Source organism: Primulina huaijiensis, chromosome 11 (assembly GCF_012295235.1).
Source record: "Primulina huaijiensis isolate GDHJ02 chromosome 11, ASM1229523v2, whole genome shotgun sequence".
NCBI lineage: Eukaryota > Viridiplantae > Streptophyta > Magnoliopsida > Lamiales > Gesneriaceae > Primulina > Primulina huaijiensis.
This window is the reverse complement of record NC_133316.1, coordinates 20,949,938-20,963,164: the sequence shown is the minus strand read 5'-3', so window position 1 is coordinate 20,963,164 and position 13,227 is coordinate 20,949,938. Positions and strand designations below refer to the sequence as shown.

The 13,227-nt window shown below is 33.3% G+C and overlaps 1 protein-coding gene across 3 annotated transcripts; it reads left to right on the top strand.

Annotated features, from left to right (window-relative positions):
* The first annotated feature begins 2,802 nt into the window (after window positions 1-2,802).
* Window positions 2,803-12,500, top strand: LOC140987857 (uncharacterized). Of its 3 annotated transcripts, none has more exons than XM_073456562.1 (9): window positions 2,803-2,963; window positions 3,920-5,052; window positions 7,525-8,182; window positions 8,289-8,351; window positions 9,402-9,602; window positions 10,290-10,375; window positions 11,692-11,788; window positions 11,910-12,008; window positions 12,211-12,500. In XM_073456562.1, the coding sequence occupies exons 1-9, from the start codon at window positions 2,955-2,957 to the stop codon at window positions 12,271-12,273; spliced, it is 2,409 nt and encodes an 802-aa protein (XP_073312663.1). In that variant the 5' UTR covers window positions 2,803-2,954; the 3' UTR covers window positions 12,274-12,500. The 3 variants fall into 3 exon arrangements, with proteins under 3 accessions (XP_073312663.1, XP_073312665.1, XP_073312664.1); XM_073456563.1 differs by lacking the exon at window positions 2,803-2,963 and adding an exon at window positions 2,993-3,249; XM_073456564.1 differs by lacking the exon at window positions 8,289-8,351.
* The last annotated feature ends 727 nt before the right edge of the window (window positions 12,501-13,227 follow it).

Below are 13,227 nucleotides of genomic sequence, written 5' to 3'. Positions count from 1 at the left end.
GACAACGCTAATTTTTCGATCGATTCGAAAAAGTCTAAGGTTGGAATTTGATTAGTAATCAAATGGATTATTAATTAATCGAACCTTTTGAATTACTCGGTGATGGATCGACTAAGCAATCATGCTCGAGATTAATTAATTACTTGAATAATTTTATGTCCAAATGTGAGTAATTGTGCATAATTAATAGTTTCATATTGTGATGCATGATTTATGAATTATTATGAATCATATTCTGGCTAGATGCAATGTGCATATGATAATAGAAGTAGGTGCCTAACTATTATAAATCTTACCCAACCATTTTATTTCCAAAAAAAAAAAAAAAGTAAATTAACCATTCTTACAAGCAATTAACTTTGAGAGTCCCTCATATCTTTTATTTAATTTGTAACCAGGAATTAGTGTTCTAAAAATGGGTAAGTGGACGACCATCTAACCACCTAAATATCTTGTTCTTCTTGTTTATATCCATAATTTTGTAATAATTTCTCTATATCGGATTCAAACTCAAAATCAATGTAATCTTTATCCTCTTTATCCTATATGAACTGATTGAAAATTTTGCTGATTTTTTTTTTAAAATAAAAATTTAACAAATAATATATATCAAATTAAAAAGCCCTCTAGGTGGATTTTGAGGTGCTTAGGCTGCGACCAGGCAGCCTATGCGGTTGATATTTTTAACAGCGCTCAGAAATATCATCTTTCTAAACATTGGGACAACGAATGGTCATCCAGCGTCTAGACGTCAGGAATCCATGTATATGTAACTATCAATATCAGAATAACAGAGCTTTTAAATCTATTTTAATCATTTTTTTTTATTATTACGGAGCATACATGCTTAATTTCAAAGATACTTCATCGTGATGTGTTTTCTTTTATTTATTTTTGGCAGTACGCGAAACTCAGATCTCATCATCCGATTTATCGTTTTGGTGGTATACATATGCAAAATTTTCAAATTTGGAACATGCTTGGTTGATTAAATTGAATATAATATCGTAATAAAATATTTTAAGAAATTATAGAAAGTTAAACTTAAGAAAATATAATTGCATTGTGATATATTAAATTGTGAAAAAATATATTTGACGGAAGGAAGGAGGAGTAAATAATATTTTGTTGTGTTTCACAAACTTAGTAAAAATGAGTGGCAAACGCAAAGACGAAACATTCCTCGAATTTTGTACTTTTATAAAATAATTTTCTTTAACGTGGGATCGAATTTCTTATCGAAAGAAGTTTATGTCATCGCACCATTAGATATTAACCTATTGAGTAGATTTACAAATTATAAAATAATTTAATGAATAATTACTATTGTTTACACTATAATAAATTACTGAGGACATCATAGAGTAAGGTTGGGATGGCATAACACTATAGCTGCTGCTACCTTAGGTTTAGTAAAGCAATATTTGAGACCGGATTTTAGTCCAATGGTCTCACCCACCAGCTTAAGCTGATTCCCTCTCCGGGTTCGATCTACTTCCCCAGCGTGCGTTGTAATAAAAAAAAAGCAATATTTAATTGTTTTTTTAAAAAAATTTTATTGTTGTTTTTTTAAATACATTATTATTTAATTTAATCGATAAAGGTAATTTTAATAAATAATAAGTTTCATTAAATAAGTTTTAATTAATTTATATTGTTTTTACTAAATCGTTTGTTGTATTTACTAATTTAATTTTATAAACTTATTTAATTAATTATTTTTATATCAAATTAAGTTCTAATTAATTATTTCTTAGAATAAAAAAATTTATAATAATTTAAGTGTGTGATTTTATTTTATTTAATTAATTTATATTTTACACAAAAATTGTTATATTTTAAAGTGAAAAATACACTCAAATGGAGCAATATGATGAAAACGACCAAATGTAACGTAAGGACATGCCCGACGGGGGCGGGGAAGTGCATCTTCCTCTCCCTTTTTGTTCACTCGCCTCTCCAAGAGATGAGGAAACGACACGTGGATTTATCCTCGTGTGGTGATGTTGGTGGGTCTCGTGCAATGAAGCTCACCAACTCTTTTTATTATTATTATTTTTTAAATTTTGAACGGCCACCTGTTCAAAAATCAATTGCTAAATTAATCTGGTCATTTTAAAATTGAAAAAATAATTGAAAATTGAAAACAATTGAATTGAAAATTGGTGAAGGAAGACTATATGGTCAATATTCTACTAATTTAATATAATTGGTCAAAAGCAAGAGGAAGCAAAATTATAGGCATAAGCTTCAATGGTTGCTCGTAATATTTCTATTGCTATTTTATGTTTGTGTAATACTACTATAACATTTTTTGTGAACTAACTAAGTTTCATTAGATATCAATGTGGTCCAAGGCTCCAAGCAAATCAAGAAATAGTGTAAATTGTTTAAGATGTTATTGTAAAGTTTATCGTTAAATACATAGAAAGATCTCCATCTTGATTTGTTGTTGTCTTTGGGATTTTCAAGATAATGGTTAGTCATCTCATATCACTGAGAGTTGTATATATGAATTTGGACAATCATCCTCTCTCAAGCTAGTTTTTTGAGATTGAGTTAGGTACATATACAATCATCCGTCATTTACTGGAGCTTGAGTTATTACACGGATATTGTGTAGAAGTAATCACATGACAAAAAACAAAATGAATTATCTCTCTTTTTGTATGTATAGTGCGGGCCGCATCCGGGCCAATGAGATAATTTAAAACATAAGAAACCAAACAAATGATAAATGAATGACTACTAATTAATCAACTTCTTATCATGCAATCCAAACTCACCCCATGTAAGAAAAACTTTAAAACGACGACAAAAATAATGCACTCTCCATTTTGGGCCTTGGCCCGCACAAATGGGCCCAATAAGCTCTCCTGCACAGTCCAGTCCAGTATGTTCTCATCCGCCGTCTTTCATAACTTTCCGAGTCCCGAAAGGAGGAAGACAAGAAGATGATCGAGGTTTGTCATTTATTTCTATTATTTTTTTCGTCAGTTATTTAATTTTTTAAATTTTAAAGAAATCGAATTCTTGAGAATCTGAATAGTTTTAGTAATCCTTGGGTGTATTTGTGAGAATCGTTTTGCCTTTTGAGGAAATAAAATTGTATTGCTGGAGTTAATTGTTAGATTATCGCCGTGCCCCGTGTGGTTGGGGTTCGAGAACTTGAAATTAGTGTTTGATATATTTTTCTTTTTCTCCAGTACGGTTGAGTTCTACCTACCATTGGGACTTACGTCTATAAGGGTCTGAACCTTTTTGTCTATACTTTTTTTTTCACAATTTTCTTGGTTGTTATTCAAAATGTTGAATTTGGTGTGATTTTCTTTTCTTTTTTGGAAGTAAATGTTCGTCGATCTTGGAAACTGTACAGAAACTCTTCGTTTCTTATCCAGAAACCAGAAAGACGAAAAATGTTTTATGTATATTTATCCAAGATGATGTCGATTTGCTGATAAATTTGTCATCAAATATTGGGTATGACTTCCGGTTTATCTATTGATACCGCTTGGAGTTTATCTTGGCTGAATCTTTATACTTCTTTTTGTTTATGATTTCGTTTGCTCTGTATTTCATTTTTGTTTTTAGTTTTTTGTATACTTTGTAGTGTATGTGTAGTGTATGCCTTTTTCCTCAATCCTTTTATTGGCGCAATGAGTTTCCATTGCATGTAGCTGTAGCAACTGTCGCACTAGCATTAGCATTAGCATTTTTCTCTTGCTCGTTTCCAATTTCATCATGTGTCTTTCGTTTGTTTTTTTTTTTTTTTTTTTTTTTTTTTTTTTTTTTTTTTTTNTCTATTCTATGCTGTTTTGAACTCTGGATGGTGTAAATTATTGCGGGTAGAAGTGGTGTTTATAATGTTCCTGATTATTGTCAATTAAATTGAATTAATATGGCTTGGTTTGTCCTGCAGAGTATGAATACAGTGGACATTGATGATTGGGTGGATGTCCCCGATACTCCCGACAGATTAGCTAAACGAATGATTAGTGAGAGGAGTAGTGTCAAAGAGGAAAGACATGGTTCACACGTCCCTTTTCATCTAGTACAGCAAAAATTTTGTGAAAACGGGAATGAAATTCAACCATTGGCCGTGGAAAGTGGAAGCAGAAAACCATCTGCTCATTCTAAAAAATGTACTAGCAGTTACACCAACACTTTACGTCCCTTGAATCCTGCAGCTCCTTCCATGGCAAGTTCGTTCTCCTTTAAAAATAATCCCCAGTCAGTGGTCATTGACAGTGGTGGCCAAAGACAGCCTTCACATCTTCCAAAATGTGCTAGCAGTTCCAGCAACTCCCTACACCCCATTAATTCTGCGGGCTTTTCTATGGCAAGTTCATTTTCCTCTAAAAGCCCTCTCTTGTTTAGGAAGAAGACACCTACTGACCAAACCGATGATTCTAGTCACCCGCAACATCTACAGACCGAAAAGCCATCATTTAGTTATAAATGTAATTCTTCTTCATTTCAAGATCATTATTTTGTAGATCTGACAGAAATGAGTCTGCATACTCCTGAACATGTAAATGCATTACCAGGTGGAATGTCTGGCAGTGGTCAATTTGAGTGTAGTAGAAAATCAGCATCAACAAATGGGGCTTCTTCAAAGGACATGTTGAAATCGACTGTCAGGAGCAGTGCCAGTGAAGGAACAGATAATATGACTGAAGTTATCTCAAGTAATGGTTATGGACAACGTAGTGAGTTTGTTGACAATGCTCGAAACAAACCTGGTGATGATGGTTCTCTACGTCATGATCCCACTGTCTCACCTAGAGTAAACAAGCAGAAGAGATTGGTGCGGAACGGATGCATATCTCCCAATAACATAGCTAAAGCAAAACAGTCGGCTGGGAAAAGAAATAATGGTTTTGCACATGATGATAATGATGCTATAACTTCTGGAGGTCTGCCTGTTCCATTTGATATTAAGGAATTGGTTTCTGAAGGTCGCAATTCCCACAATAGAAAGGGAAAAGGAGCGATTATATATCCATGCACATCCAAAGATCCTGAAATAAAAAACAAGAATATACCTACCAGGTATTTATTTGATAGACTTTCAGATATCTTAAATGTTTTGAATTTATTTTTTGCATTTAGGGACCTAGGGTGCTTACAGTATGTACCTTTTAGCCAGATGAAAATTTTAAATGTCTATGAATCAACATGGTAGTCGACTCCATCTCTATATGTTTTTTACCAAGAGTTTGGTCTCTTTCTCCTCATAACTTTCAATTTTTCTTGTCATTGTAGTTTCCAAAGGCCTGCCATTTTTCTTGATTTCATAATTTTCCGAACTTTGTGGTACATTAATTTTACATGATATGTTTTCGACATTTATGCACCTTCTAATTATTAAAGGTTATGTATTTCAAAATCTAATATAATTTTTATCATCTTGCTAATTCTTACATTCTTGCTCATCTAATTTCTTGAGAAATTCATGATTGTGAAAGTTGTTATCTTCTTCTGTTCTAGTCTAGCTTACGGAGACAAAAAAAAAGATCTGAAATACACTCCATCTTTCACTATCAATACGTATTGGATGTATGGCTTAGATGCTTGTGAGGATTATATGTTGATTGCAGTCAATATTTGTGTATTTGTGCTATATTGAATGAGCTCTCCGTGGGAAAGGGATTTTCATGTATAATCTCTCGGGTGATAACAGGAGAGAACAGATGCACATGAGGAATAAGCTTTAATTTTTTTTAAATCAACCTTTTAGAGTAAGAAAATCATAATAGATTTGTGGATGATGTTAATCTTGTGGGGGAAGCAACCAGAGAAGATTCAGGTGATTTAGGCAGTAGGCTCCATTTCTTTGGGCTCTGTTAAATTCAACTCAACTCAAAGATTCATCTGGTACACCAAAAAAATCTACACTTGGAAAATTCAATTTAAGTTTCGGTCTAACCATGATATCACACCTCAAGTAAGCTATTCCAAAACTCATTTAGAGCTTGTATAGCTCAGCTAATAAGGTTTTTAAAATGTCTAATAACAAATTTAGGTTATGTTTGGTTGCGTTGATAAAGGTTGAATTGTTTAATTATCTAATCCAATTAAATGTTCGGTTACAATTTTGTGTATAGATTAATTATTTCACATAAATTAAATCATTAATTATTTATCTCACATTAATCAATTCATTAAACGAAAGATTACAATATTATCTTTCATATATCTATTTTATTTATATTTATATTCATTACTATTTAAAAATACAAAATTGTAATTTATTGTCATATCCCAATTTAATCAATCAAACCAAATATATTGTTATTTATTCAATATTATTTCACATCCTACTCAAATATTTTAACAATCACAATAATATTTATACATGCAATCTCATCAACCCGACTAAATGCACGTGCAGGAAATTATTAGATGCTTGTAGATGTTAGTAGAACCTTGTAAAAGATAAAAGAATTATAATATTTAAGAATTAGGACATGATAGTAACCACTTAGGAAGGACGCCAACTTTTCTTCCAACTTTACCCTTATATGATACTAATATTATATTTTTTTTTGTTTTTTTTTAAAAAAATTTCAACACATACTTTTATTTTTATTTTTTTTATTTCAACAATTCAAATATCAATTTAGTCCCTCCATTATTTTTCAAATTTCACTTTAGTCCATCGATAATGTTAAAAAAGATTGTACACACACGCATCGCGTGTGCAGAGTAACTGATATTTAAAAATAGGCCGCTATGATTTAAAAAGAAAGACAGTTATATCAACATATTTATTAAAATTATATATCTTGTATCCAGAATAACCAAAATAATCTTGATGGTTATCATTTTATCCCAAATAATTCTTAAACCCATTTTCTCTGTCAACTTTCTCTCTGGTTAATTTAATTTATTTTTCTTCTCTGCATCTACTTATTTTATCCTTATGCTTTAACAGTGTAATTTTAAAATAAGCTCTAAAATTTTGTAAGATATTTGGCCAAACGAGCTCTTATAACACAATCACGTATTTTTCTCCTTTTTTTGAAGTCATTATTTATCTCCCTTTTTTCACTTTATCATTGTCACATATCTTTATATTATATTCATATCACATTTAAATTTCAATGTTTATTTCAAATGTAATTTCAGAAATACCACAAATTTCTATTTTCAAATCTGTTGAGTTAAATCACGATGTTGAGTTGAAAGTATACATTATCCAAAACTGATGTTATAGGTAGCCAGCAAATTTGGAATACGATGATATAGCAGTTAATGGGTTATTGTATGTGCCAATTGTTTGTGCATGATAAAATATATGTGCAGAAATACTTCATTTGGTTGAAGGATTGCAGGGAAGAGTTGGAGATTTTATCTGTTAAACTGAAAGAACGAGAACTTTATAAATTGTAGCAGTTACTTTTAGTACTAGTGTTTATTATTTTTGTGAGGTTGAAAGTTTCATTTTTTTTATAAGGAATTCATCGCTAAATTCTGAAATTTAAGTGTTATAGTAGTTAAAGGAATATTATGTACATGCAGGAGCTCTTCAAGTTTCAATGGAAAGGCTAAAGAAGCTAGCGATCATGTCAGGGGCTCAGGTGAACACATTGAAGAATCAGGTAAACGGAGAAGTACGCATAACTTCCAGGAACTGTGGTCCTCATCAACTGGTGAGGAACAGTTTATAAAGAGGGAAATAGAAGTCCCAAAGTATGCGAATCAACACAATGAGAAGAGGACGGCAAAAAGGGAGACAGGAAGTGGTGTTGCTGCTGCTGATGACGATTCTGAAGTCTCAAATTTGGTTTCCTCTGAGCATGTTTCCACTCTCCCTTTGAGACAAACAATGCCCCTTCCTCGGGCTAGATTAGGACTGTTAAATATGTATCCTTCTTCCGCTAACACATTCACCAAAAGGCAGAAACAGGAAACCACATCTAGTTATTCTGGTGAATGTTCAACATCGGTCTCTGACGATACAGAAGTTGTGATTCTCAGTTCATTTATTGGACAATCAAATTCAAGATCAATGTCTGGAGATGTGGCCAATTTACATCAAACTATTGATGTTAATGATTTTAAACCTAATATTCATGATGAAGTTGCTAGGGCTAAACAGGTTGAAGCGGATGAGCTTCTGGCTCGTGAACTTCAGGAACAACTGTACAATGACTTGCCAGTTTTTGGAGTTAGACAGGTTCTTCCTTTGTTCACAAATCTATATCTCAGAATTTTTGTATATCTTTTGCCTCTTATTAGACATTCAATTTAGTTTCTGTTATGTGTTTTAAATTCGATGACAGGTTGATACGCACACAGCTATGGTCTTGCAGCGCCAGGACAATTCAAATAACCCCTTTTCTAGTGTAAGATATTGTGTTGCACAATAACTAGAACATCTACAACTCAAAGAACTTCAGGAGTTTGCTCAACCTGCACCCTTATGTATTTGTTGTGTGATTGTTCAGCAACTTATCTGGCGTGCAGGATTTACCGCCCCTTTGTTTATTTACCTCCCCTTTGTTTCCTTATTAAAAAAGTACTAGTATATGTATCATATGTTTTTGTGCTCGTGCATGTGTATATCTGCACATATATTGACATTGTCTCATTTCCGTTGGGAGATCTGTTGTGATGAACTAATGGCATGTCTCCATTCATTGTTTGGTGTACAAAATCCTATTGGTAAGGTCTGTGTATGAGAGACGTGACATTATCTTATGCATGAATACACTATTATTAATGTCGTATGTACTTTCATTCTACGTATGCTTTATTTGTATTAAATAAATTAATAGATTATGAAGAATGTGTTGGATTTGATGATCAAAACAACTATCAACTGATATAACAAATTATTGGTTGTTCTTATTTGAATTTGTTAGAATTTTGAGGTACAATGCAATCTTGTAACATCTAATTTTTTTTTCAGTTGTTATTCCGACCTCTTTCTAGTTGTTCATTTCTTGTTCGATCTATTTTTGTGTAATAAATCATTCACCTTGAGTCCATGACGTTCACATATGGTCTGCTCTTCTTCTAAATATACTATCTTTTTATATCCCAACATTCACTGTAATGTCGAATAACCGATGGATTATGTACTTATAAAGCTTTCCTGTTCTGTAGATGCATTTGCTCGCATAGAACTCCCTTTGCCATCCTAACATTAAAACCTTTTGACTATAATATAGCATTCTTGATTACATGGGATGGTTTGTTTCATATTTTGAGTTGGCTGTAATTACCTTCATTTAAACCTTCTATGGTTGTCTTCCTTGTTCAATTCATGTATTAATCTATTCGACTACCTTAATATTCTGGTCCTTGGGCTGTTTTCTAAATCGTGTATCACTGCTATCATTTTCCTTTTGTGCTAAATATTTTAGTTGAGAAGTTTTTTACCTTTTGTGCAGAGAGGTTCGTTGATGTCCAATTTGCGAAGACAATCCCAGTCTCGGTCTTCTTCAAACCTCTCGCGTAGAGGATCTCAAGCTCGTGCTTCTACACTGGGAAGAATGACGAGACCGAGGACCCGTTTTCCTGGGCAACCACGTACTCTGTTGCCATCAAGAGGAAGAACTTCTATGTTCCCTGCAAACATGGATGTTGAAATGGTAAGATTGAGTTACTATATGTTTGGTCTTCCTTTTGAGTTTGGACGATCAGTATAATTCAGTTGAATATATTGTGCTGGAATGTTTTATACTGGTTTGGGTATTACTTGTAATGGTTTGATTAGCTAATTGTTTCAATCAGCACTCACCTTTTGTTGCATCTGAAGAGTTGTGTAACCGGCTAATTGAGATGTAATGATAACTGCTGCATGGTCACTAAATCACTGAAGATTTGATGGCATATTGCTTGTTTGCACTTGGATATCATGGTTGAAATACCTATATATGGAAGGGTTGGCTTGGCTGTTTCTGTTTGTGTGGAGCTGCAGTTGCTGGTAGCTTTGAGGATATTTTGCTATTCATTTGCCAGCTGACCTCTTGATTTAACGTTGTCCTTGAAACAGTGTATTTTTAGGCTGTTGCACAAAAACAAGTTTCAAAATGTAACTGATAGCTGGGTGGACTATCTAAAGCCATTATATTGAGTTGATGCATGAGGAAATATGGAAGATATTGATCCATATTGTTTCTTCACTCTCTCAGTTGTATGCCTAGAATCTTGTTGCTAAACTTAAATGATTTTTTTTTTTTGTGATTTAATTTGTATTTTTGCAAGAGTGTGTTTGATAATGTAGTTATGGGTCTCAAGTTATGGGGGTTCCTATTTATTATTTTTCTTTTTTGCAGAGAATGCATATGCTGGAAACATTAGAGGCTTTCAGTGACATGGAAGTTGGCACCGGAAGCCTTATAACTCGTCGTGACTTTAATGAGTGAGTATTGTCCTGAGATTTTGTGCACCATTTTGACAAGTGAAATGTCAGCGCAAGGACATAGTGATCACAGAAGAACTATGTCAAATGCTCGTTGACAGCCAAAGATGATATGAAATTATGGGTTGCCCCTTTTTCTTTACAAGCTTCATATCAGCTACCTAAATTCACTTTCATGCTGCATCGTGATTTGCATAATTAGGCAGTTGCTTGCTCCTCGTTCTGAAGCTACTTTGAATTCTTAAGGAGAATTAACCTTCTATTTTGTGTGGCTAGATAATTGTATGGAGGCTACACCTCAATCATAGACAATCATGGAACGATAAGAGAGAGTTCTCGATTTCAAATGATATGAAGTTTTTAAAAATCTCAATGCTCACGGTTTATGAGGTTTATATGTATTAGGAGTTAGAGACCGATAAAAGTGGAGAATTGGATATGATTATCCTTTCTTATTTGACGTGTAGGATCATAGTTGTCAAAGGCGAGCGCTTCGCGCCTCAAGGCGAGAGGCCCTACCAGGCGTGAGGCGCAACGATTTACAAAGGCGAGCCTAGGCGCGCGCCTCGGCTCGCCTTGGAAGGGCTCTCGGGCGCGCCTGAGATTGCCTTTTTTTTTTAAAATTCAGTGACAGAGAAGTAGCATTTGTTTTTTTTTTAATATTAACTTAAAATGTAAAAGGCCCAACCCAACCTTAAACCCTAGCAGCCCAGTTAATAAATTAAATATCATAAGGTGACAAGAGCAGAAGTGTGCAGACTGCAACAGAATTACAGAAGCCAACAACGTGACAGCGTGAACAAGAGAAAGGACAAGAACCATTTATTGAAAAAAGCTCAGGTATCAGTTGGACTCTGATGATTCGATGGAAGAAGATGAACTTGATTTGGATGATTGAAGAATTTTAATCGTGTTGCTTATTATAATGAACTTATTAATTATTTGTTGTTTTGTGTGACATTGTGACTTAATTATTTCATATTTTAATATATTATTCTAAGATAAATATATTTTTTTTAAAAATAAATAATGTGCGCCTTGCTTCGGTAAGGTGCGCGCCTCGCCTTGTGCGTTGCGCCTCAGGCTCCAGAGCCTTTGTGCGCCTCGGTGCGCCTTGCGCCCTTGACAACTATGTGTTGGATGAACAAAAATATTTTTACAACAAATTTCATCTAGTAGTATATTGTAGAGGATTAAAGCCTGAAGGCTATTGGATCCCATTTTGTTTTTTTCTTGGTTTTTCACTTTGTGGGTACTTTCCAAAATCCTCGTTTGTTGAAAGGCTGCTCATGCTTTTCTAGCCATTATTTTGTTAGGAATGATTATGAAACATTATTAGCTCTTGATGAGAACAATGATCATGGTGGTGCATCAGTTCATCAGATTAATGGCCTCCCACAATCAACTGTTCAGGTAATTATCTTTAGAATATTCTGCTGTTGAATCATAGTCTTTCTCGAACGAAATCGCCTGTGTTAAGTCATGCATCTTCTGTTTCTAAGTTACTTATTGTTTTTTTGTCCATGCATTGCAGAGTGACAATTTTGACGAGGCCTGTGTAATTTGTCTTGAAACTCCGACCATTGGTGACACCATCCGCCATCTCCCTTGTTTGCACAAATTTCACAAAGATGTAAGAAACTTTTCTTTTTCACCAATCCATCACCGCATGCCAGTTTTATCATCTTCAGTGCAATCATCCATGCATAGATGTCCATCTAGCACGCACACACACACACACGCACACACAAACACAAATAGTTTGGTGTGAAGATAATTAAAGATTTCCCGCTTTACCTTGTAAATGTCGATTCCTAATCGTCTTCACTCATCAGTGTATTGAACCATGGCTGAGGAGGAGAACATTGTGTCCCGTCTGCAAGACAGCTATAACTTGACATATTCATCTGCTTTTTTTGTTGCTTGTATGTGACTAAGTTACAAAGCAACGGCACGTTGGTTGTTAAGGTATCTTTTGAAACTACTTCTTTTACTCTTCAAGTAGCTTTTCTGAAGTGTAATTCTATGCATCGAGGAACTATTAGTCCTGTAAAATATGCAATTGTTTATTTTTTGAATTGATGGTGATAACTATACATATCTTGTTTTTAGTTAGATTGAGAAATATGATGCTATTTTGGTCTAAATTTCTTGCCTCCTGGATACCATGCTGCAGTAATTTAACGACTGACAAAAAAATTTCTTCTGAAATAAAAGCTTAATTAAGAACATATATTTCGAATTTTATGCAAATTATTAGTCTGTTGGGATGTGTTCGCTTCAAATGGTAGGATTGAACAGATTTGTGTTGGATATTCTGTTCTGAAAAATACCAGTTATGTAGTTATGTACATATTTGCTTGTTATGATATGATAACGTGTAGGTATTTATTGGTTTGTCAAGAAGTCAACAAATTAAGATAGAAATCAAAATAATCTCATTTGGTATTTTGAATATTTTTTTTTCTAAATTAACCTTATTAATTTGTTTAAGAAAACCATAACGTGAATGATAGTTTTACTTATCTCTGCCTATAGGTGACAGATAAGATCTTTTAAAAATTAATTTTTAAATTCCTAGTAGACGTACAAAATTAGTCACAATCTCAATTATTAGAAATGAAATGAAAGATGGCTTTTTATTTTATAACTATTACTGTGAAATTTCTAAATAAAAAAAATGACATTTAGTTACTTTTTTATTTTCATATAAATTATTAATTTGAAAATTGGGATTCCATTGTATGGTAAAGAAAAATTAATATTATTAAATTAATTTGAATAAACATGTTGGGCTGTATTATTGACATTTTCTAAGTTTAAGTTAAATCTACAGCTTTATCTGTGTTCCA